This window comes from Sitophilus oryzae, unplaced genomic scaffold, assembly GCF_002938485.1.
Source record: "Sitophilus oryzae breed Bouriz unplaced genomic scaffold, Soryzae_2.0 scaffold_1717_pilon_pilon, whole genome shotgun sequence".
In the NCBI taxonomy this organism is placed as follows: Eukaryota; Metazoa; Arthropoda; class Insecta; order Coleoptera; family Curculionidae; genus Sitophilus; species Sitophilus oryzae.
Window position 1 is genome coordinate 1,044,871 of NW_022146410.1, and position 24,752 is coordinate 1,069,622.

The window sequence follows — 24,752 nt, forward strand, 5'->3', positions numbered from 1 at the left end:
TGAAGACTGACAAATCCACAAAATTTCAAATCAAATTCAAATGTGTCAAATGAATCGTCAAACAGAACTGTTAAGAATCCCCACCCTAGAGTCCTTTTTCCGCCCACTATGCATGAATACATGGATATCATTATGTTTCTTCCTTAATCTTTTTATTCAAAGGGGTTTTCATTTTATTCACGGATATCGACCTATGTCTAAATTAAAAATCGATTGTCGCTGTCAAACAAAACTCAATTTTTTTTGCAAAAATGCCCCAAAGATGAACAAGAGCTCATTACTAAGCTTATAAATTATTTTTCTCCAGAAAGAGCTGCTGGTAGTACACTCTTGCCCGTGGACGCCGTCTATGAAGTAAGTACAATGCAAAGGTGTAATATTTCTATGTAAAATACAAATTAATAGCGTTTTAATTATCATAGCGAGTTGCTGACGCTTTAGAAATAGAAATTTCAACAGTCCAAAGGATAGGAACTAAATGGATCGGTGAAGGGTTCAAGAAAAAATTAATAAATGCCGAAAAAAAACGGGACTCGCCCAATCAATAATATAGAAACGTGCTTAAAACTTTCTAAATAATGTTACGGACCCGTGTGAACTCGGCCTTAGGCCTGGCCACTCGGCTGGTGAGACGAAGAACGCGACTAAAAATTGTCGAGACAAATCTGAATTGTCTGTTGCTCTCATATATAAGCCAACACCTGAAGCCTGAAGAGGACAGACATAAATAGACGAGTACAGTTGACGCGCTAAAATTCAAAATAAATTCTTTCTAGATAAATAGTTATAAATCGTTTGTAAATAGTTCTTTAAGTCTTTTATCGTTATTGTTTTTGTTAATTAGTGTTAAATAAATTGTGTTTAAATAAATTGTGACTTTCTATCTACACGGAATAGAGGAAAAACGTAACAATAATATGAAATGATCTCAAGACACACCCTAAAACTCATGTTTGACAAGTAATGATGACGTAACGGCGAACTATGGCTGAACAGTCTTTATATTATTTTATTTCCAACAGTAGACATTATTTAAAAAGTTGGTATACAATACTTTATTATGAATTAAAAATGAAAAAAAAAATATTTTGACGTGCTCAAAAGAAGTAAAACTTAAATTACTTTTGTCAATTTTGAATTTTTTTTTGTTCCTTCGAATTAATGTAACAAAGAAAGCCAAAATGTATCAAAAATAGATGACAACAAAAACTAGTTTAACAATGGTATCCTGCCAGAACTTAAAAGCTACAAAAAGAGCATGAGAGAGCGCAAGATAAATGAGAGAAAAACGAGTAATAGAAATGGGTAGAGGAACAAATAAATTTTTAGTTTGAAATATATCGGATGTTTCAAAAAACATGGCACACCTCTCCTAGAGAGATTCCTCACATAAAAATAAGATTTATTTTGTACATCAATATAGCATAGGTCCGATTCTGCTTTGTTTCGTAGGTACGAGGGGTTAAAATCTTTATTTTTTTTTTCGATTTATTTCTTAATTTTATTTTATTTAATTAATAATTTTCCTCTAAAAGTCTTTAGAAATTCGAATGAAGTTTTGAGCCTAAAAGTTACTATACGTGTTACATATTTTATTAAAAAAGTGTGGACAGATTCACCAGGGACGTGCATATGAGTTATTATAATATTTTTCTAAAAAAACATATACGCCACTGACTTTGTTTTTCTCATGTTTACAAAATTGTATAGGCCGTTTAATGCCGACTAAAAGTTGTATCTTGATATTTTGTCGATTTCTATGTCCTCAATGAGATAAACGCAATTTTATTAATCACGATTAATACACTTAAAATAAAATTAATAAAGTAGGTAGGTATTTATTAAATCTATTTTATTATTTTTTTTTAAATATAACATTAATGTTCAATCCCACCTACAGCAAATAATGGCAGAAGAAGAAAAAAAAATGGCGCCGGGAGGCACGTATAGCCGCCCATACTAAAATATGTTAATAAAAAGTTGGTAGGTAGTTCTTTTAGTTTCAAAGTAAAGGCATTTTTTCAATTTTTTTTTATCTCAAAAACTGCGATTTTGATTTTGATGTTATTACAAATTTTGTTGCAAATATTATTCCTAATCTTAAATTGAAAACCGCATTTCGCTAGCTACTGTAATTTTGGAGTTACGATTTTTTAAAATGTTTAACACCCTCCCATACCCCCTTACCAACCCCCACCCCCACCAAAAATTAATGGCCAAATTCTCGGGTGCCACAGTATTTTTGTGCCAAATTTTGTTAAAATCGGTTTAGCGGTTTTTGAGTTATCGTGTTACAGACGGCCAGACACCATGAAAATATTTTGTATTTAAGTCATTTATGACCCAAATAACTCATTTTGAGTGAAATTAAAAAAAAAAAAAATGCCGATCTTAATAGCCTACCTGCCTACCATACCTATTGGTATGGTCGGCTAATAAGGTTATAATTACAAAAGACCGAGGAAAAGACCTATTTTTCTTAAAAGTTTTAACATCCTTAATACTTTGACCAGTTAATGACATTAAAAAGAATTAAAGGTTGTTATTAGTCTTGGATCAAGGCAAATTAATAAAATTGTATTTATCTCATAAAGAAGAGCAAAACTGACAAAATATCGAGAGACAACTTTTACTGGGCATGAAATAGCCTACACAACTGTGCTAAGTAGGGAAATAAGTCAGTGGCGCCCAGTTTTTAATAATAATGTTTAAGTGATATCCCATATGTGCGTCACTGGTGAATCTGTCGACATTTTTTTAACACTAAAATATATCGCACTTATTTCGCACCCTAAAAATTTAACTGAAATCTCTTAAAGGACTTGGAAGAAAATGATAATAAATCGAAAATAATTTAAGACTAACTACTAAACAAAGCAGAATCGGACCTATGTTGATATAAGAAACAAATCTTACTTTTAGTATATATCTCCCCATGAGAGATGGCACATGATTTTTGAAACACCCTGTACGAACACGGCTTTAAAAACTTACCTCCAGGTGAAGTTCTGAACCTCAGCGGTTTACTCCAATATATACTGTGTTCATCTGAATAGTGATTGCTCGCCGCTACCTTTACAGTGTATATTGTATAAGGTTCCAGATCTGTTACTTCAATCTCTTTATCAAACGTTGTAACTTCCCCAAAGTCACCTCCTGGATTATTATTTGTCTTAATATACCTGATTCTGTACATTACAGTCGCTATAGATGTGTTCATACAATTTGAATTAAACAAAACATCAGGCATTTTTAATGTTAGAGAATCAAATGACATTCTCTTAATACTGGGTTTTATATCTAAATGCTGCAAAGGACTAAGACAATCTTGGGGAGGATATGGTTGCGTATGTTCTCCATAAATAAGTATATCGTTAGACTTCAAAGGCTTACTTAACAAGTGTGAATGTTTTGGTTTCAATGCGTACAATGTATCATCAGAGTTAGTCCAGTAAAGTGAGTCAAAATCAAATTTAACTTTCTTCAATGGGTCTGACTCGCTTAGAATTGTGCCATTAAGAATTACATTACACTGACATCCACTTTTATCTGACGAGAACACCTCTTTGGAATCAGAATCAATGAATATAAGAACGGGTTCTATTTGAAATACTGAATGGTCAATAGTAAATGTTGATTCAACGTTTGTATTAGTTGAGCAATTACAGTCTTCGGCTGTAGTGTTTCTTTTAGCCTGATCTTGAATTGACGATGAAAAGAAGTCTTCAGTATTATAACCGTTCAAATCAGAAAACATAACTTTATGCAATTGATTATCCATGGTTTGTATCCAATAAATTTTTCTTGTAAACGGTGAGATCTCTATTTTCGTTATATTAGCTGATGTCGAAAAGATCTTCTCATTTTGAACAATACCGTTCTCAAATTTATTTAAATCGATTTTATAAATGGTAGATCCCGAGTCTTCGCTTGTTTCTTCAACATAATACAGGCTTCTTTCTAACCAATCCATTACTAAATCAGTAGGTTTGCCTTTGATGTCAAACAGTTTGATTTTGTTGCCTGAAGAAAAATCGTACATGAGTAATTCTCGAATTTCGTTTATCCAGAAGACTTTCTGTTCCCTTAGCAAACACGCTATTACTTTGGGAGTATTGATTCCAGTCAGTAAAGAATGTGCTTGATTTGTGTCCATGTCGTCAATGAAAATGGAGTCTGATGAAGCTATTAATAAGGTTGGTAAGGGAGCTTCCTTGCCTGCGTCAACTGATATTGGTTCAGACAAAGCACCTGTGCCTATTTCAGTGAAAGCTTGTACCTGGAACAATTTTTCCTATAGTTTGTATATAATTATTTATGAAATGTTAGAGATTTATTTTACCATGAAACATAATTAGTTTGTTTATGATAACCACTTACCTGAAAAAAGTATACTTTGTTGTATATTAGATCTTTCGCTTTATATTCTGTTTGGTTTGGTGGTGTTTTAACATCATCACATTGACCTATCCGAGTATCCTCGCCGATGTACCAACAACTAAAAAACAGCATAAAATTTATATAAAAGTCTGTTTACTGAGCCAATGATTTGAAAAAAGAATTATATCGCGTCTGTGGCCAAATAACACAGTTAGGCCAGTAAGCGAGGATAAAAATAGGGTATTACCTCTGAATTCTTGACACCCGTACCGATTGACGTGAAATTTTAACATTGAATAGAGATATACACACAACCAAACTTATATGGAATCACTCTTTATTTCTGACTAAATTTCTTGCAAGTATAAAAATTGGTATTCGACTTTAAGATAAGGCGTTTTGTTGTAAATAAACATGATAATAAAGAATAAACGACTGCTGCGATTTATTTTTTTTGAATTTTGTGTTCGGTAGTAAAATCACGATTGTCCGGTAATTTTCATTCGATCCAAAAAAAATAAAAAATTGCCTTATGTTGGATTAACAGATGTACAGAGGGGAAGAATTAATACTCTCACTGAACAAGGAATGCTCCAAAGAGACGTAGCAGATATAGCAGGCGTTACCCAGGGTGTTGTATCGAAAACATATGCAAGGTACTTGTAATTAGGAACATACAAGGATAGGACCAGACAAAGTCGTCAAAGAGTCACAACTGAACAACAAGACTGCCTTGTGGGCCAAATTGTTAGAATAAATCCCAATGTTTCTCATCCAGAGCTACAAAGACAACTTCTGGCAGCTACAGGTGCGAACGTTTTAGTTGAAACCTTAACAAAAAGGCTTCATGTTTTTTTTCGGATGAGACCAGAATTGGCCTAAGATCAGATAACCATCGAATTCGGGTTCTCAGAGCTCCAGAAAGACGAGCGCGACTTCAGGCTGTCAAATCTGTACCAAGATACAAAGGAGGAACTATAATGTTCTGGGGAGGTATTATACTGGGAGCAAAAACTCCATTTTTACCACTTCAACAAACTTTAAGGGGTCGGAGATATGTTGACTTGGTCTCGACCCAATCGTTAGTCTTTGGAGAGCTGCAATTGGTTATAATTTTAACTTCTTGTACAATAGTGCACCTCCCCATACCAGCAGAGTGACTAGAGAATATCTTGAAACGGAAGGCTTCATAGTTTTGGACTGGCTTGCATGTTCACCAGACCTAAACCCTATCGAACACTTGTGGAACTAGTTCAAAAGAAGGGTTAGAGCTCGTCGAAACAATCCAGGAAATCTTGCACAGCTTATTGATGCAGCATTAGCAGAATGGGAAAACATACCCCAAAAGACAACGTTGATAATTTAATAAGAAGCATGCCAGCGCGAATAGAAACTTGCATCAGGGCTAGAGGTGGCAACAAGGAATATTAAAATTATCAATTTTCTTTTTGTTTTTGCTTTTTGGCCATTAAAAATTTAAGCCTTAATTTCGTTTCAGAAACCAAAAAATACCATTTTGTTTATTTTGGGAACTGATTAATTTTTTTTTGCTATATGGATTATTTTTCATTAAAAGTCATTGGTAAGGACTGAGTTTTATTCATAAACACAAAATTTTCATACGTCTCAAAAATTATGCAAAATAATAGATGGTTCCATATGAGTTTGGTTGTGTGTATGTAAGAAACAAAATAAGCTACATAGTAGCGATGTGTGCTTTCACCCTGGGGGTGAGTGCCACCCCTTCTCGGAGGTGAAAAATAAATCACCCATTTTAATTGCAAAAATCAATAAAGGGATGAACTCTAAGCAAAAAATGTTCTAATATTTTTTTCTAATTTTTAATAATTTTTAATTTAATAATTTTTCTAATTTTTAATTTAATAATTTTTTCTAATTTCTAATCTCTATTTTTTTTTCTCAAAAAGGATGCGCAGTGGTGTTTTTAGAAGAGACAAAAAATGTAGTAAATAATAAAAGGACCATTTAACAAAAAAAAATCGGTCGTCGCGTCGGTGCAGAGGGAAAAAAATATTATTTGAAAAACAAGACACTATGAATTCCCTCACTTACGGTTATAAATAGTTTGAATACTGTGACGAGAAATTCGAAACAATAAGCCTACGCATTAGCCTGTAATTTTTAGTTGGTCGACTATTTAGTTGCAAAAGTGAAAACAATACATACTTATAGAACCGACCGGCCGACTAGTTGATTGCAAGTCAGCGCGGCTCCATAAGGATATATTGGTTACAAATATGCAACTAAATAGTCGATCGCTTAAAAATTGCCTGTCAGCGCATAGCCTAAGGCTAAGCAATGCAATCAAATACTGGACCGATCGGCTCTATAATGTATTGTTTTCACTTTCGCAACTAAATAGTCGGCCGCAACTAAAATACCCTAATTATCTTTAAAAAACTCACAAAAGAAAGGCAGAAAAATGCATGCTTCATTTAGAAATGTGTAATAATTACTTTTATTCCAAATATGCGATAATTGTTTTGAGTAATATACATTTACTAAAATTTATGTAGGGGTGGGGGTAGTTTTTACCCTTTCCGTACTTTCCCTTGATTTTTGTGAACGCCAAATGTTAAAGCATTTGGCAAAATATAGGCACCCCAAATGTCATACAAATCTGAATATCGGTTCTTAAAATATCTTGTGATTATTTTTTTTTAAATTTGATGCCCCCTAACGGACAAACGAAGCACTTTTGTATAGAGGTAAATTGTGTCAAAGGAACTTATTTTGATTCCAAAAAGTAGTTCTTAAAAAGTAAACCTAAAGGACTTAAATATTTATTGGCTTAACTTGTGTTTAGTTATTTTTCCTTGTATTTATTTTTGGGGTGGGAAACTAGGACAATTACATACCTCACATAATACCCTTGAAGCACTCCATTTGGAAACAGAGGTGGGTCCCATCTAAATATCACCGAAACACTACTGTAATATAAGTCAAATGGACCGTGTTTGTGAACAACATAACTTCGAGTATTTATGGGTGCAGATGGCGTTGACGGTGGTGAATATATCTCTGCTCTAATTTGAGGCGAAGTAGCCCAATAAGTGAACGCTCTTATGTTAACATTGATCAGCGTGAATGGCGGAATATGTCTCCAATATCGAATGGTAGGCTCTGTAGTAATAATCTAAAAGAAATCTATTTTTATCTTCATGTTCGATTTTGTAAATATTTCTAGCTTACAGTGGAGTTGTTTCTAGGCAAACCGTCAATCTGGATTTCGTAAAAAACTACGCCATAATTCACATTTTTTATTGGGCTCCAAGTAATGTTGAAGGAATCTGAAGAACCACTGACTTTTACAGAACCGGTATCTATTTCTTTTGGTATTACATTAATGTTACCAGCAGTTAAGTTGCCTGAAAATATATAATTTATAATGAAGGACATTTATAATGAAGGATCATATACAATTTATTTTCTTATTTTAGAATTTTACTTAATAGCGTATGTAAGTAACAACACAAGCTTTATGAACCTAGTCAGTAACCTACGCGCCTCTATTGTCTTCACACAAAATAAAACAATATCTGATTAGTATTAGTATAATAAAAAATCGCCTTAAAGAGATGGTCTGTTCTATAAAACAGTCAAACTCTTGTCAAAATACGAGCCTAGTCATTGCGACTAGTTTTATCAAAGTTCTGACTAAGTTTGATATATCAAATTTTATTTTATAAAAATATTATGGTGATTTCGAGCTGTAAGATCCGTAAAGTAATGAAACAAATATCGAAATACAAGTCTATAATATTATCATTGATATTACCGCTATTATTATTTATTAATATTTAATAAATTACCGCTATTATTATTAATTAACATTACAAAAAATATCTAACAGAATTTATGACAGCAAAGTAAAATAATAGAAAATATTGCTTAGTACAACAATAAAATAATCATCCAAATTCTGAGCCTAGTTATTGCGCCTAATCCTACTCAGAGTTGGTGGAGTGGACTAGGCGCATATTTCAGTTATTATAAATAAAATACCAAACGTCTTTGACTAGGTTTAGACAAAATAGTTTAGAGTATATAGAACTAACACAAACATAAGAGATTTTCTGTTTTTCTATGAAGTAATAAAACCCACATCTAGATATATCTTTATTGTAAAAGAGCTTAGTCGTATTAAGGATGGATAATAGATTGATAAATATTTTAGTAATTATTTCAAATAAAACACCGACATTATTAAATCGACTTAGAGCATCGAAACTCATAGATGGACTCGTCTTATGTAGCATAGTCAAACAATCAAAGAAGTAGAAGTCTAAGCAACTAATTCAAATAAGACTGGATGTTAACTAGGCCTCTTAACTGTCAACTAGTTCAAATAAGACTAGCATGTTAACTCGTTAATTATTAAAAAAAAAACTATAAAAAATGCAGAAATGATTGGCCATTGCCTTGGTCTGTGAGATAATGAATAACTTATAGAAAGATGAGCCTAATCAATGCGTCCAGTTTTATCAAGTGTAAGTTTCACTAAGTTCATAAAAACTGCATATGAAATACATTGTTGTTCCGTGCTGTAGTTATAACAGTTATTAAAATATATACCTAGACTTTTCAAGGTTGGAATTTGAATTGGATTATTCTTCCTAGTTTGTTATTTTAACCCAGTAATGCCTATGATATGATATTTCATACCCAAAACATCAAATCTCTGCGAGTCGTGACACGTCCAGCCGTTTGTGAAAATTAATGATTTAGTTTGTCTTATACGTCGATTGTGAGTATATCTAAGTGTAAGTGTCAGTGAATTTTCCAAATATTCGAAAGGGTACGTAGAACTGCAGTTGATATCTCGGGAAACTTTTTTTTTATGCAGACATGCCGCTAAGGTGAGGTTATATTTTATTTTTTTCTATAATAAGTACTTTTTTCTCAAATTGTTATGAAAACTTAATAGCCAGTATTTTATTTTATTCCAACAAAACTAATTAAAACCAGTTTTTTCGTTAGTTTTACATTTATTGAAGTATCTTTTCAACATATGAAATATCACATCATAGGAAGTAATGTATAAATTTTGTTTTTAGGAAGAAGTGGTATAATCCTGAGAACCCACAAGACGCCGAGGAGCTTATCAATTTTCTTGATGTTATCAGTGATGATGATGATTATGAAACTCTGCAAGAATGTGATCGACTTGATTTCGTAATATCACCTCCAGATGATGGCCAAGATAGCGACAAAGACGATGCCCAAAGCGATGAAGAGGAACCATTTCAACTACATCATTTAGGAAAGGGGATTTTGAAACAACCAGTTGAAGTTTTTGCAGTGAAAGAAAAATCCCGTGAGAAAACTGAAATAAATCCAGGCTCCCAAAATACGGCTGTCAGTGATGAAGAAACTGATGAAGATGATATACCTCAATTTTGGCTAAAAAGATCCGAAAGGAAGCTACAGACGAAACACCTAGCAGCACGAACGATCAAAACAGGTCTATAAAAGGAAAGAAAGTTAGAAAGTGGCAAACAAAATTACTGAATCCCATTCCAGAAAAATTGAAAATTTCCAAATCTCCTTTACCAGATGTTGCAAATAAAATCAAAAACGATGGCCTAGCACCAATAGATTTATTCAAACTGTTTTTTCCAGAAGAATTCGTACAATTTATTTGTGATGAAACTATGAAATACGCCATTTTTAAAGGTAACCATAACTTCGCTGTATCCACTAGAGAAATGTACATTTACCTTGGAATCTTGATTTTATCTGGGTACAATAAGTTACCTGCCAGAAGAATGTACTGGGAAACAAAGTCTGATACATACAATCATTTAGTGAGCAATAGTATATCTAGAGATCGTTTTGAATTGATACACCGTTACCTACACGTCAACGACAACACCAAGATTGACCCTAATAACAAGGTTTACAAGATCCAACCCCTCATCGACAGAGTAAATGAAGTCTCTCAATCGCTAGCAGCACCTCTCCGAGAAAATTTTTCCTTAGATGAAGCGATGGAGCCCTATTATGGTCGCCACGATATGAAACAGTTCATACGAGGGAAACCAATTAGGTATGGATTCAAATTTGGTGCCTCTCTACATCAGAAGGTTATTTGCTCAAATTTGATCCATACTGTGGTGCTGGTGACAAAAAGGAAGGCAAATCCTTGGGATCGTCGGTAACAGAAAATGTATGTCTGCAGTATTTACCTCCCGGCAGCACACTCTTCATAGATAACTTCTTCAACTCACTGTCACTTTTAGAAACTCTGAAAGCAGAGTAAATATTTTGTATTGGCACAATGAGGGCCGATCGAGTAGATAAGGCTTCATTCAAAGATCTCAAAAAAGAGCCACGTGGAAGTAACCATGTCCTGCAAGAAGCTGATAAATCCACGTGTTTGATAAGATGACATGATAACAGTCAGGTTACTATCGGAATCAACGTAGACAGTGACCAGATTTGCTTCTCGAAAAGCCAGTGTAGACGTTGGTCAAAAAAGGAAAGAACCTTTGTCCAAGTGGATCAACCCAGTCTTGTCAATTTGTATAACCAAGGAATGGGTGGAGTTGACTTATTCGACAAACTAAGGGGTCTTTATCGTATCAGAATACGACCAAAGAAATGGTATTGGCCATTTGTCAGATTCTGTATCAATGGAGCCTTGGTAAATATGTGGATTCTCTACTGCCATGCCTACCCGAAAACTAGTTTATTAGAGTTTACCCGAAGAGTAGTTTTATCAATTTTGACGTCACCTGAGCACCTTGTTGGACCAAAACCAAAATGCAGCCGGAATGTACACACAGAAATAAGATTTGATAAAATGGACCACCTTGTTGCCTCTAATGTTACACAAAGACAGTGCGCGTATTGTAAAAAATGTGCGAAGTTTATCTGCTCTAAATGCAACGCGGGACTCCACCCGAAGGACTGTTTCCAAACCTATCATACTCCAAATAAGTAGAAATAAATTCGTCGCAGTAAATAAAGTCGCAGTTATTAACTTTCATTTATCAGTTGCTTTCTAGTTAACTTTAATATTTAGATATGTATATGCCTATGATATGATATATCATATGTAAAAAATCAGTCTTGCAATAAAAATTTTCTTTTTTCAACAATCGTAGGTTATTTTAGACACCCTAAAGATTCGTTTTTCAAGAAATGGTGAATTTTGCAGAAACAAAATTACTCAGGCATTACTGGGTTAAAGCAAAACAAAAACATATCTGATTAGAGAGATGGGTTATGTGTAAGACTAGACAGTCTTAATAAATTTGTATATTGACTTTGTAATAATTGTAAGAGATCTTTTGTTATTCTGTAATGGAGTGAACCAGTCATCAACCAACATTACAACATAGTCATCTCGCCTAGTATTAAGTAGTCTCATGTTTCAGTAATTATTATTCTTTAATAAATATAAAGTATCAAAATTGAGAGATGGACTTCTATTTAGTAAAATAATAATATAATCAATAATCTGTATGATCCTACTCAAGCCTAGTTTCACCAAGGATGGAAGATGGCTAGGCTAAACATGCTGTAATTATTTTAGATAAACTGCAGAAAAGATGGATCTTGACAATGTGAAATACTAAAAGTCAAAAATGACCCAAATCAATAGGTAGTCTATTTTTATCAAAGATCTTATTAGGAGTTGAATAGGTTTGTGCTTCAGTAATTGTTTCAATTAAAACAAAATCATTTCTTGGTATTAAAATGCCACACAATATGGGTTATTTTTTTATGCGGACTGCAAGCTTCTGGTTAATAATTAAATTATTTTAACTCGACATATTAAAATTCAATAGAAACTGAAACTAATCACAAATCAGTTTTTTAGTAGACCTTAATGTACTTACTTGGCCAAGGATGAAGTGACTCATCAACAACGTACACCAAATTCAAACCCCATATTAATTTTCCACTTATAACAGCTATATTCTTCCCTACTAAATCGCTCACCACTGCATTTTTCTCATCTTGTAGCCATAGCAAACGGTTATTGAAGTAGGAGAAAGGTCCCTGCATGTTGCCTCGCTGCAAGAGAGCTACTTTTCGTTTTGTTATATCTTCTCCATCATAATATCCAGCCATGGGAGCCTCAAATAAGTGCGAACCATCCGAACCTCTTACAACCCAGTATACTAGTTTTTTGTCCATGTCCAGTGTCAGTCCCATAACTTTAATTACAAAGAAATCATATAAAAACAAAAATAATAAAATAAAAAATAATAATAAAAAAAAAGAAGATAATAAAAAATATGATAATTAATTTTCAGCAACATATTGGTATGGGTCTTACCTTGTCTACCAGAAAACGGTTCTAGATGATCATACTCCATTTTGTCTTCTCCATTTAGATGAGCACATTCGACAACATACTCCCTAGACCAATACAAGTAAGCCTTTACTGAATCTATGACTATTTCTTTGGCTAGAGTTAATATTGATAGAGGTTCTTGCTGGCTACCATTTAAATCACTGCGAATAATCTAAAAAATAGTACAGTATAACATAATTTAAATTTTATTTAGAGCGCGTTTTCATTTGGAAGAAAAATGCATTCATTTTATTACAAGCTTAGGTAATAATATTCTCTATAAGTAGATTAGTAGATAATTTGAAAATTTATCTTGCTTACCAGTTGTTGTTTCAAATTTGACCAATACAGTTTTTTCCCAATCCAGTCTACTGCGATGCTACCAACAGAATCCATGTCGGCTAGTCTACCATATTTATGGGAGGTCAAGTTGTACCATACCACGTGGCTATTATTACTAACCTGTTTAAAAAGTGTATAATTATTATACAGGGTGAGTCTTAAATAAGTGGAAATATTTTTAGGGGTAGTATATTTCGACCCGTATTTCGGATGGCTGTATGCCCTACAAGCAGAAGTGTACGCTATAAAGGAAGCGACCAGTTGTATACGAGAGAAAATCGCTGATAGACCAATAGGGAATATCGTTGGCGCTTTAAGAAGCATCACCATGCTATCAGCGAGATCCAAAACTGTGATGGACTGTCGAGAAGCACCGTCCTGGCTGCGTCAAGGCGGGGCCAATCTGTGCTGGGAACCACAGCAATGTGGTGGGCAACCTCGCTAAAGGAGGGGCCAGAGGAGAGGCCGTGGCAGGTGATCCACCACTTGTGACGATCAACACACTGAAGGAAGCTATGGAAACTTCCATCAAGGCTACGCAACAAGGGACTGTGACTCAACGCCGCACCGTGAGAACTGCGCTACAGCTCGAAGATTGTGGCCAGTGGTAGATATGTAAAGATAGAGGTAGATAAGGTATAAGTAAGGTAGATAGTAAAAAGACAAAACGACTACTAGAGTACAAAAAGAACCTAGTACGCATAATTGTAGATGTCATCACTGGAAAGTGCGTAACGGGAGTAAACCTCGTGAGATGGAAGATTTCCAATGACGACTACTGCAGATAATGCGGAGAGGAAGAATAAACCATAGAGCATCTACTGTGTCACTGTCCGGCACTGGAATACCGACGCTTTTAAATGTTAGGGCAATGTTTTTTGGAAGGACTAGAGGAAGCAGCAGAAGCCAACATCAGTGACATTAGGAACTTTGCAAACAGCTGGAAATGCTTTAACGCAAAGAAAGAATGAGAGGAAGGTTTGGTACAATAATACAGGGGTATCACAATGGGCCCAAGGCCTACGACTGAGGGATCGAACATGATCCCAAACACCAGCAACCTAATCTAACCTAACCATATTTCGATCCCAGAAAGAAATATAATAATATATGTGATTGAAAATATGTGCTTACCATGTAAAGTTGGTCTTGATACCACGAGACTCCAGTGAAAGCAATATTTCCCATTCCACTCTTGTGTATTAAAGTTTCCACATTCTCTATAGTAGAATCTGATTTGAATAGACCTTCTATGCCAGACCACAAAAATACAGGATTCCTGTCCTTCTCCAAAGTGCTACCTCTGAACTCTGAAGACCATGGACTCTTGCCATATTTAGTATAGGCCAGCACTCTAAGAAGATACTCAGTGTTTTCCGTAAGATCGTTTAAACTAAATGACGTGGAATTTGTGGTGTAAGTTGATATAGAACCGTTTATTAAATTCTGAATTGAAATTTCGTAAGACCAGTTTTGCCAAGCTGCTTTTCCTGTAACAAGTAAGTAAAATAATAGTGGATATCAGTCCTCTAAGTAAAGTTTAACGAATGATGAAATATATCATCTTTTTGAACTGATGTTGTCCTCAGTGTTGAAATTTTGACTTTAAAGTATCACTAGTTTTACTAAGTATTGTTTATTTATTTGGCACATTTAAACCGAAAGGTTTAACTGTATTTAGAAATAACTTGCCTTGTAGTCCCAGCAAATGCGGCGGACTCCATTTCGTTTTTGCCATGGTCGTACCAAATACAGCCTGCAGATTTATGGGAGGGTTCCTGGGTATGGGCCAGGGCTGGGTGCTAGGCAAATTAATAAATATCTTCTTGTACTGCGTTTTGCCCAAATGTGACATCTGGTTGTTAAAATAGAGCTGCCTACCTGGATGGTATTCTTCGTAGTAGACTGACTTTCCATCTGTCCAGTAGAATCTTTCGTTGACCGTAGCAAGGGAGATGACGTGTTTCATTTTTGGTACTATGACATTCTTGCGAATGTTGGTTACGATTTTTCTAAAAATGATAATTTATTTATTTCTTAATAAATCCTTAATAGGCAATAATGAATGATATAGAGGACGACCCAGTGTTCCGAAAAAGCTGAATATCAGTTTTCCTATTTGAGATTTCCATTTTAAAAATATTTTCAGGGATAAGAGTGTTTCAAATAGAATGCTGTATTTTTTTGCTCAGTGTATGTGCCATAAAATTTTCAGTCTTAACATTATTTTAATATACAGGATGGTCCGAACTGTATTCCGGAAACTTCGGCAGCATATTCTGCAGATAAAAATAAATAAAAAAGTTCTTATAAATGTATGTAAATTGTTCAGTTTATTAAACAAAGGTTTAAAGTTTGCATTGCCCAACTCTGGTAGCGCTTTGGAGGAAATCGTCGTGGGTGTTGAAACTGCTATTCAGCACTTACCCGAGGCTTCTAAGGTATTTACAAAAGAGGTTTGTATAAATCAGTTATCAAAAAATATCGTTTCAAGTAAATCATTAAAATCTAACAAGGAGCACAATATTGTCAAGAGTTTGCGTAACAAAGATTGTTTCTACCTAAAAGCTGATAAGGGAAATAAGGTTGTTATATTAGATAAAAAGGACTATTATGATAAGGTTAACAACTTAATCGATAATGGTCCTTACACAAAATTGAAAAAGAATCCTTTGTCTAAGATGACAACAGATGTTAAAAAAACTTTAAAAGAATGTAACAACCTTATTGATTTTTCTTTAAAGAGAAAATTGCAAGTATCCAATCCCTCATTACCAAAATTGTATGCGTTGCCAAAAATTCATAAACCGGACAAGTCTATGCGCCCAATTGTTTCGGCTGTAGGTTCTCCGACTTATAATTTGGTAAAATGGTTATCAAGGGAGTTCGAAAATTTACCTAACCATGAACCTTCTTTCTCAGTTAAAAATAATATTGAATTCATTAACAAAATTAAAAATATAACATTGCATGAAGGTGAAATTTTGGTCTCCTTTGATGTATCTTCGTTGTTCCCAAGTGTTCCGATTCCACACACTTTAGGCTACTTGAAGGAATTACTGAACGCAAATGGTCTCGACAACAAAACTGTGATTGAATATATTGAGCTTACATCATTATGTATGAAACAAAATTGTTTTCAATTTAATAACAACTTTTTTGAACAGCGGGAAGGTACAGCAATGTCTCCATTTTTGGCTAATTTATTCATGAGCAGGTTTGAAGTGGAGGCTAAGAATCAGTTTCAGTTTTTTCCAAGAGTATGGTTTAGGTATGTGGATGATATTTTTGCTGTGTTTGACACATATTCAGACACCATAGATAATTTTATTTCTAAGTTAAATAATCGTTTTCCTTCCATTAAATTTACACATGAAATTGAGAACAACGACAGAGATTATCATTTCTAGATTGTATTAGTTATTAGAAATACTTTTTCTGATTTCTTATTAGAAATACTGTTTGATAGACAGTTATCTCGTGGTCTAAAAGGAATTTTTAAGAATGTCAATTATAAACTTGTGTATAGTGCTAATAATAAATTACAACAATTATTAGGTAATCCAAAGGATAAAACACCTCTACTGGAAAGGTCGGGTATTTATGAAATTTCTTGTAAAGACTGTAATCAGAAATATGTTGGGCAAACTAGAAGATCAATATTAACTAGATTTAAAGAACATTTAGCTCAGATAAGATATGGTAGACCTGATAAATCTTGCGTTGCCGAACATATTGTTGATAAAGAACATTGTATAGATCTTAATAACTTAAAATTACTTAAACAAGTCTCAAATTACAGGCAATTAGATGCATATGAAAGCATCAGAATTAATAAATGTAAAGATAGTATGAACAGAGACAACAGTCCAATTTCTTCAAGTTCTTTGTTCCTACTACTCTAGTGGCGGAAATCTAACTGTTACGCTCGGTGGGTTCTGACTCGGTTGGCTAGATCTTGCCACGCCCACTCTGTGCCCACTGAGCGAGTATATAAACGCTCCAATTGTAGATTGTATTTTAGTTTATAATCATCTGCTGATGATGCTAACATGGTTAGCGAAACGCGCGTCCAGTGTAAAAGTAAAAGTGTTTTGGTGTATTGTGGTGATTTAGTGTTCTATTTTGCTGTATAACACCAAAGGTTCCAACCCTCAACTGTAATAAATGTGTGCTCTAAAATGCTTAGTTTCGGAGATACAGGGTATACAAGTTTTATATTTATTTCGATTTTTTTCTAAATAATTTATGAAGTGACATCAATATTTGGATGAAAATTGGTGTCTGGGAATTTTTTGACTTTACATAAATTTGAAATGTTTTTGTGCCAAAAATTGAACAAAAACTGTTCTATCATCATTTTTTCGTAGAAAAATTTATGATTAATTTGAAAAAATAAAAATTTTCCAAATTTATTATTTTAGTCAAATAACCATCTACTCTCAACCTGTTTATTTTTTGTCAATAATGACATGTATTGACTATTTCCATTTTAAATATCTTGAGAACGATTGGTCATAGCGAATTTTACCAAGAAACATTTTTTGCGTAAAAATTCACGGAAATGTATATTTTTTCACTCAGTAGTTTTATACAGGTTACAGGTACGGACGAAAAGTTATTCTCTTCAAAACAGTTAAAACATATGTAGGTGGCGCCCCCTTCAAACAGGAGTCATGTTGACACCAAAATCAAATTTTGAATGTCAAAAAACCCCAGACACCAATTTTCATCCAAATATTGACGTTACTTCAGAAATTATTTGGAAAAAATCGAAATATAAATTAAACTTCTACACCCTCTATCTCCGAAACTACGAATCTTAAGACATACATTTGTACAAATTAATTTACTTATTGTTATCTGCAGAATGTGCTGCCGAAGTTTCCGGAATACAATTCGGACCACCCTGTATAAAGGGTAGTTTTTATAAAAGTCGATCGAGTCTCAAATAACTGTAAATATTTTTGGGGCTGGTTTATTTTGAGCCCATGAACAACCTCGAAAACATATGAGTTATTTTTCGCGAAATAAAAGTAAAAACTTTTTTTAGTGTTGAGTTAAAAAACATAAGATCTACGGCAACACAGGTAAAAAAATAAAAAAATAATAAGAAAGTGTTTACTTACCCATCCAAAGTAACGGAGAATATCGTGTTTAATTTCTGGTTCGATACAAGAACCAGAAAATTCATATAATCCACCACGAAAGCTCCCAAGTGCGAACCGTTTAATATTTTCTCGGGCTTGATTTCGTGCTTGATGCCGTTGCTAATATCAGAAATGTCCAACTTGTATATCCCCGCTGCAGGGGATTCCCGGATCGACCATAACAAGTAACCGTTGCACGGGTCTATTTCCATGTTGTTTGGTCTGGTGGTTAGTCCTGCCAAGGCGACTGTTAGACCAGTACCATCCAGATTACACCTAGAAGAAAATTTTGTTAAGAGTTTATTACGCTGTACTTTCAGGTCGCTCTCAGAGGTCGGGTAAAGTGGGAGTGTGGGCGAAGGAAATATCTATTATACTTCAGAAATCTGCCTAAGGCTTAGCCCGATCCTGTCGTGTAAACACTTAAAATTCCAAACACACGTACTTTAATTAATGCTTTGCAGAGCTTCAGCATTTGCCATAAAATAGCGAGCAATTTGTTACAAAACCATATAAATTATATATCACTGTAATCACAACACTTCAATCTATTTCCGTATTGTAACGGAATTTTAAATTATGTTGTTATTTTCGAGAAAATTTTGTCCAAACATAAGGAATATTTTGTTGATGTTTGACCATCAAAATCTAAAAATACAGAAGTTTCTAAATGATCTAAATGAAAAAAATGTGCTGCAATACGGATATAGTATAATCCTCAATCTTTAATTTTCTTCTCCATTTGTGTAAAAATACCTAGCCAGTTTTACATACGAACGTTAAAGGCCGAACGTTTATTTTGCTACTTTTTCGAAATAGTGAAATGGATTCTTAATATAAGATCTCTCCAGGAACTACTTTACTTCCGTAGGTACCAAAACTTACAACTAGATGATCTAGAAGTTAATATATTTATGGGAGTATTAATATGGCTGTTTATAAATAGTGTTGTGATACTTTAAGCTTGAAAATGTTTACTGGCAGACCTTGCAGTCGGACATTGTTCTTTTTAGAACCTTTTTTAGTCCGAAATAGGTACAAGATAACTTAATAGCCGTAAAAAACTCATCGCAACTTTATTAGAGTATTTTGAATGGGAAAGCGGTAGCAATTGTGCACTCTCTAGCACTCTTTATGTTGATGTAAATAATAACTGTTTATATATTTATAATGAATTTATTTTTTTAATTCCTAAAATATTTTGATTAAAAGAAAATATATAAAAGTGGGCAATGTTGTGCCAGTCAAGCTTAATCACGTGACTAAAAGTTTATTTGGTATGAACTGTATACTAGGTGCGTCTCGAAAACGGCTCACCCCTATATTTTTTTATTTTTTTAGATAAAAATACATTTGGTATGGTAGTATATAAATTAGGATTGATTGACGGTATTCAATTGTTTTTGGTCACTTTCTGTTTCACCGGAAATGACTTCAACTTTTGATTTTTAAATAGCACAATTTAATACACACCTAGGTATATTTCTACTTTATTCGATAGAAAATGACACTCTGAGTAGAATGACCGAGAGAATGACATATTATCCATATGACAACTTTTGACATTTTTGTTCAAAAAAAAAAATATTTTAAATTTCGATCTAAAGTGCCATGGCTTGTTAAAACACTAATTTTTATTCAAGGAGCCTTGGAAAAATATATTTGATCGTCTAATCTTTTTCATATCCTGTCCTGGCCGGTTAACAGATGCTCAAATCGTATTTCTAATCATATCTCAATTTTTTCAAATGGAACGAGGCGAGGGTGGCTCATTAGCATATTTGGTAAAAGCATTTTTTACGAATAATTTGGTACCGCATACTTAGTATTTCGAGTAAAATTGTCGTTATGAACCGCATGTTACAATTTCAAATAAACCACATGCAAAAATGTCAAAAGTTGACATATGATATGTCATTCTATTCAGAGTCTCATTTTCTATTGAATAAAGTAGAAATATATCAAGAGTGCCATTTAAAAATCAAAACTTGTAGTCATTTCCGGTAAAACAGGAAGTGACCAAAAATAATTGAATACGTCAATTAATCCTAATTTATGTCATATACTAACATACCAAATCTCGTTTTTTTCATCAGAAAAAATAAAAAAGTTATAGGGGATAGCCACTTTTGAGATGCACCCGGTATAGAGATTATTACCTTTTAATTATATATCTCGGTGGACTTTTCCTTGGAGCGACTTCACCCAAAATATAGAGCTGATCGTTGAGCCAATCGACTGATAAGTCCAAAGGGAAGAAATCGATCTGGTCGGAAGTAAGGATCTTGGTTTTGTTCTTGGTCTCCTGTTCAATGGGTAAGCGCCAAACAGTACCACTGACATCTGATATGAAAAGCAGCTGTTTGCTAATATGGATTCCTATACCTATTGGGGATGACAATGTTTAATTTGAAATCATACTGTTATTTTCACTCGGATTAGATTCAGCAATGCGTTTTTAACTTACCTTCAATTGATAATTCCGAATGAAACAGATGTATACCATCACCCAACAGCTTTTCCAATTCGAAAATTGCAAATTGTGTACCGAAAATTAATACAGGCTCTGGATTTCCTGCAACTATGTAAAAATTTGTGAACAGGGTGTTAAAAAATAAGGAATGCGTATTACAAAATACATATTTGTGTTAGTAGATAGTAGCCATGTCAGATGTTTAAAAACGCTGTTACAAGAAATACAATCAGAAAAATGTGAAAAAATAAAAGGAATACGTCAGAAAATTAAACGAATGTCAAGAAGGCCTGCTTCGGGATCACAACTTACTAGGTTTGTTGACTAGGGCCAAAAGCAAAGGTATGGTTTTAATATAAAAATTACAAAAAAATGTTAGTGTATTCTTCAAAAGCGAATATCTCCAACAAAACTAAAGGCGGGCGGCCACTGCGAGCGAAACTAAACTAAGCCAAACGAAGAAAAGATTTGTAAAAATCAGCTCCCATACTTTTAAATGCATCAGCGGCCACTTGAGCGAAACTAAACGAAAATATATGAACGAAGATTCAAATAGTTTAGTTTCGCTCGTTTTAGTTCGGGACAGGTTCCAGCGAATTTTTCGCAGCGATTCCCAGTGGCCGATGAAACTTATTTTCGTTTAGTTACCGTTTGTTTTCATATTCTTAGCTTAGTTTAGTTACGCTCGCAGTGGCCGCCTGCCTTAAAGCAATTGAGATGAACGAAAAAAACTATCGAGAAAGGATGTACCTAGATGATAAAACTATTTTTATATTCCTTGCTGACTCTTCATATTCCACAGGATACTTCACACTTTCAACAAAATATCAACATTTTGTTGTATAATTGACAGAAGAGAACTTTCATTTTTGATTTAGAAAGAGATACTGAAAAGTCAAATAATTTAGCTACACATTGGCTAAAAATTCATCAAAATCCGCCCACCAAAACAAAATATATTAAACTTTTAAATATTCATTACCTCGTTTTACTTTCGGAGTTGATACATGTACAGTTGCTGGAGGTCCAGAACCATAACTGTTCCTCATTTGAACAGAAACAGTATAATTTCTTTCAGGTTGCAGGTTTTGATATAGATAAAATGACGTAGTCGATGGAACATCCTGTATAATTCAAAAAAATACACAATTAAAGAAAATATCGTGGTAAAACCTTAGACTAAATAATAATAAGATACAGCTCGCTACCACAGGAGCAAAAAACTTTTGCCGAGAAAAGAATCACTTTATTCAAAGAAAGCTTCATTTTGAGTATTATCGGTAAACGTTGATTTTCTGATCGGAGAAGGATCAAAAATCGATCCAGCGCTATATGCCAGTACGTTTAGTACACATAAACAAACACTATTCTTATGTATCTGTATCTTATCTATAATTAATCTAAGGATAAATAGTGTTATGTTAAGTCTTTAGGAATATTTTTGCTGAAATCAAATCCGTTGAAGTAGGACTTTAAATTTGTTTAGAGAATACTTAAATAACTGCATATTCAGTTTCTTCCTGAACAACCAATTTTTTTCACAATAAAGTTGACTTAATATTACATCATAATTTAATGATGCAAGATCAAAATCCATCTTAATATTTCTTGTGTGATAATTAAATATAATGATTTATTTTTATTATCATTTGTGATCTGATAAAAATATTCCTTCTGAGTTTATTTTAAATATATAATAATTAATCAAATGCATTTTTAAAATGACATTTATGCACTTTTTTACACATGAAGAAAATATAAGCTACATCTAATAACGTACTCTCTATTTTATGTTTATTAATTGCCAGATTTGTTTATATTGATGTAATGTTTTTTCACCTAGATTATATTGGCAAACTGTTTTTATAACTCTTTTAGTATTTTATTGAAATTAAATTAAAACATTTGTAAAATTATATATTTACTATACAGGGTGAGTCTTAAATAAGTGCAAATATTTTAGATGTAGTATATTTCGACCACAGAAACAGGATTATGAGGTTTTTTTCGCGAAAAAAAATTTCGATTTTTTAATAGTTATTAATGATGCAAGTTCGATGCGAATATCATAATGAAACGTGTGTGACGTTAAGCCAGTTAGAGAAGCTTAGTTACACCCTCACCAAGTTTCATTAAAAAGTTCGTATCGAACGTGTACCATTCAAAATTTAATCTACGACGCGACACGAGATTTGATTTAATTTAAAATATCAGAGATATCCGATCTATCCTCATAAAAATTAAAATTCAAAATTATCAGGTGCCCATATTAGTCGACGCCGTGGTAATCGTGCTTGTTGATTGTTTCCATTTTGACTTTGACAACTCAGTTATTGATATTCAATTTTGAATTAAACGTTCAGTTTTAGCAAAAAGTAAAAAATAATATTAATATGGGTGATTCTGATTCTGAAAGTGTCCCTTCGGATATTGAAGGCATTGGCAAAACGTTGTCGATTCCCTACTTCCCGAAAAATCAAGACAAACGTACGAGCAAGCCTATGTAAAACTTGAAGATTGGTGTAAAGGGAAAGGAATCGTAGTAACGAAAAGGTTCTCCTGGCATATTTTGAACATCTTTCGAAACATAGGAAGGTTTCAAAAATAAGCATAATAAACCTTGGACCACTAAAGGTCTACGCATATCTTCTAAAAACATGCGTTCATTATCTCACTTAAAAAATTCTCAGACAGTCTCTTCTTCCACAATTACGTAAAACTATACAGAAAAATTTATCATAAGAGCCGCTAATGACCTTTATTATAATAGGAGAATAGTCAATTCTGGTAATGTTTCTAAAGAAACATGGTCTATTGTGAATGAGTTGAGAAACAAAGCTTCTTCGTCTAGCAATATCTCTACCTCACCTGAGAACCTTAACGATTACTTTGTAAATGTAGCGAAAAACTTAACTAATACCATATGTCCTCCTTATACTCCACTTTCTTATCTCTCTAATGATATTGTAAACTTACACAGTTTCTTTTTTTCGCCCGTAGTTTTAGAAGAGCTTCGCAGTACAATTAATACCATCAAAAATAAATCCTCTTCTGGGACCGACGGGCTAACTTTAAAAATGTTTTCGAATCTGCCAGAAAGCACTCTGAATCACCTAACAACTTTAATAAACATGTCGTTCCAAAATGGTATTTTTCCAAAATGTCTTAAGACGGCAATAATCATTCCTCTGCATAAAGGAGGAGACAAAGATGAAGCTTCTAACTATCGCCCAATTGTACTCCTTCCAACGCTATCTAAGATTATAGAAAGGTTGGTTAAAAGAAGGCTGGTATCTTTTCTGTTTAAGTACAAAATACTTACTGAATATCAATTTGGATTTCTAAGCAACAAGTCCACAAATGACGCTATGTTTTCCCTCCTTAATAAAGTTTACTCCAGCCTAAACAAGGTTCAGGGAATCATCTCTCGAATAGTTTAAGTCGTATCTGAGCACCAGAAGTCAATTTGTGAGGGTGGATACCACGTTGTCTTCTAGCAAGCCAATAGAATGTGGAGTACCACAAGGCTCAGTACTAGGCCCTATTTTGTTTCTTCTCCTGAGTCTCAACATTTCTAAAACTAAAGCTTTGTCGTATAAAAACTCGTTGCAGCCTTTTGTACTTAACAACACCACCATTGACGTCGTCAAATCTGTCAAATTCTTAGGGCTTGTTGTGGACAATTCTCTGAAATGGGACATACATATCGAAGCTTTGTCGAAAAAATTGAGCTCTGCCTGTTTTGCATTAAGGCCTGTTTCTAAGGAGCTTAACTTGTCAGTGGCTAGAACTGTTTATTATGCACTTTTTGAGTCGCACCTCAGGTATGCCCTTCCATTCTGGGGTACGTGTTGTGCGACTCAATTTGACCGCATTTTCAGGCTCCAGAAGAGAGCTGTTCGATATTCACTGGGACTAAACAGCAGAACTCATTGCCGGGACTTTTTAAAAAATTAAAATATTGACTCTTCCTTCCTTATTTATATTTGAATCCGTTTGCCTAATACGTAAGCATGTATCAGCTTCTCAAGAAAGGCCATCTCACACTTATCCACTCAGGAACGCGGAGCAAGATCTT

General features: G+C 33.8%; 1 protein-coding gene across 6 annotated transcripts in view; it reads right to left on the bottom strand.

Annotated features, from left to right (window-relative positions):
• LOC115881382 (proto-oncogene tyrosine-protein kinase ROS-like) overlaps window positions 1-24,752 on the bottom strand; it is a 56,764-nt gene that overhangs the window by 20,842 nt on the left and 11,170 nt on the right. For all 6 annotated transcript variants that reach the window (XM_030898840.1, XM_030898839.1, XM_030898837.1 and 3 more), the window contains 13 exons: window positions 21,657-21,798; window positions 20,669-20,782; window positions 20,361-20,586; window positions 18,181-18,477; window positions 14,744-15,063; window positions 14,186-14,541; window positions 13,031-13,171; window positions 12,692-12,881; window positions 12,249-12,569; window positions 7,594-7,769; window positions 7,260-7,537; window positions 4,381-4,498; window positions 2,995-4,279 (listed from right to left, as the gene is read on the bottom strand). In XM_030898840.1, coding sequence (XP_030754700.1) covers window positions 2,995-4,279; window positions 4,381-4,498; window positions 7,260-7,537; window positions 7,594-7,769; window positions 12,249-12,569; window positions 12,692-12,881; window positions 13,031-13,171; window positions 14,186-14,541; window positions 14,744-15,063; window positions 18,181-18,477; window positions 20,361-20,586; window positions 20,669-20,782; window positions 21,657-21,798 — 3,964 coding nt within the window. The remainder of the gene's footprint in view (window positions 1-2,994; window positions 4,280-4,380; window positions 4,499-7,259; window positions 7,538-7,593; window positions 7,770-12,248; window positions 12,570-12,691; window positions 12,882-13,030; window positions 13,172-14,185; window positions 14,542-14,743; window positions 15,064-18,180; window positions 18,478-20,360; window positions 20,587-20,668; window positions 20,783-21,656; window positions 21,799-24,752) is intronic.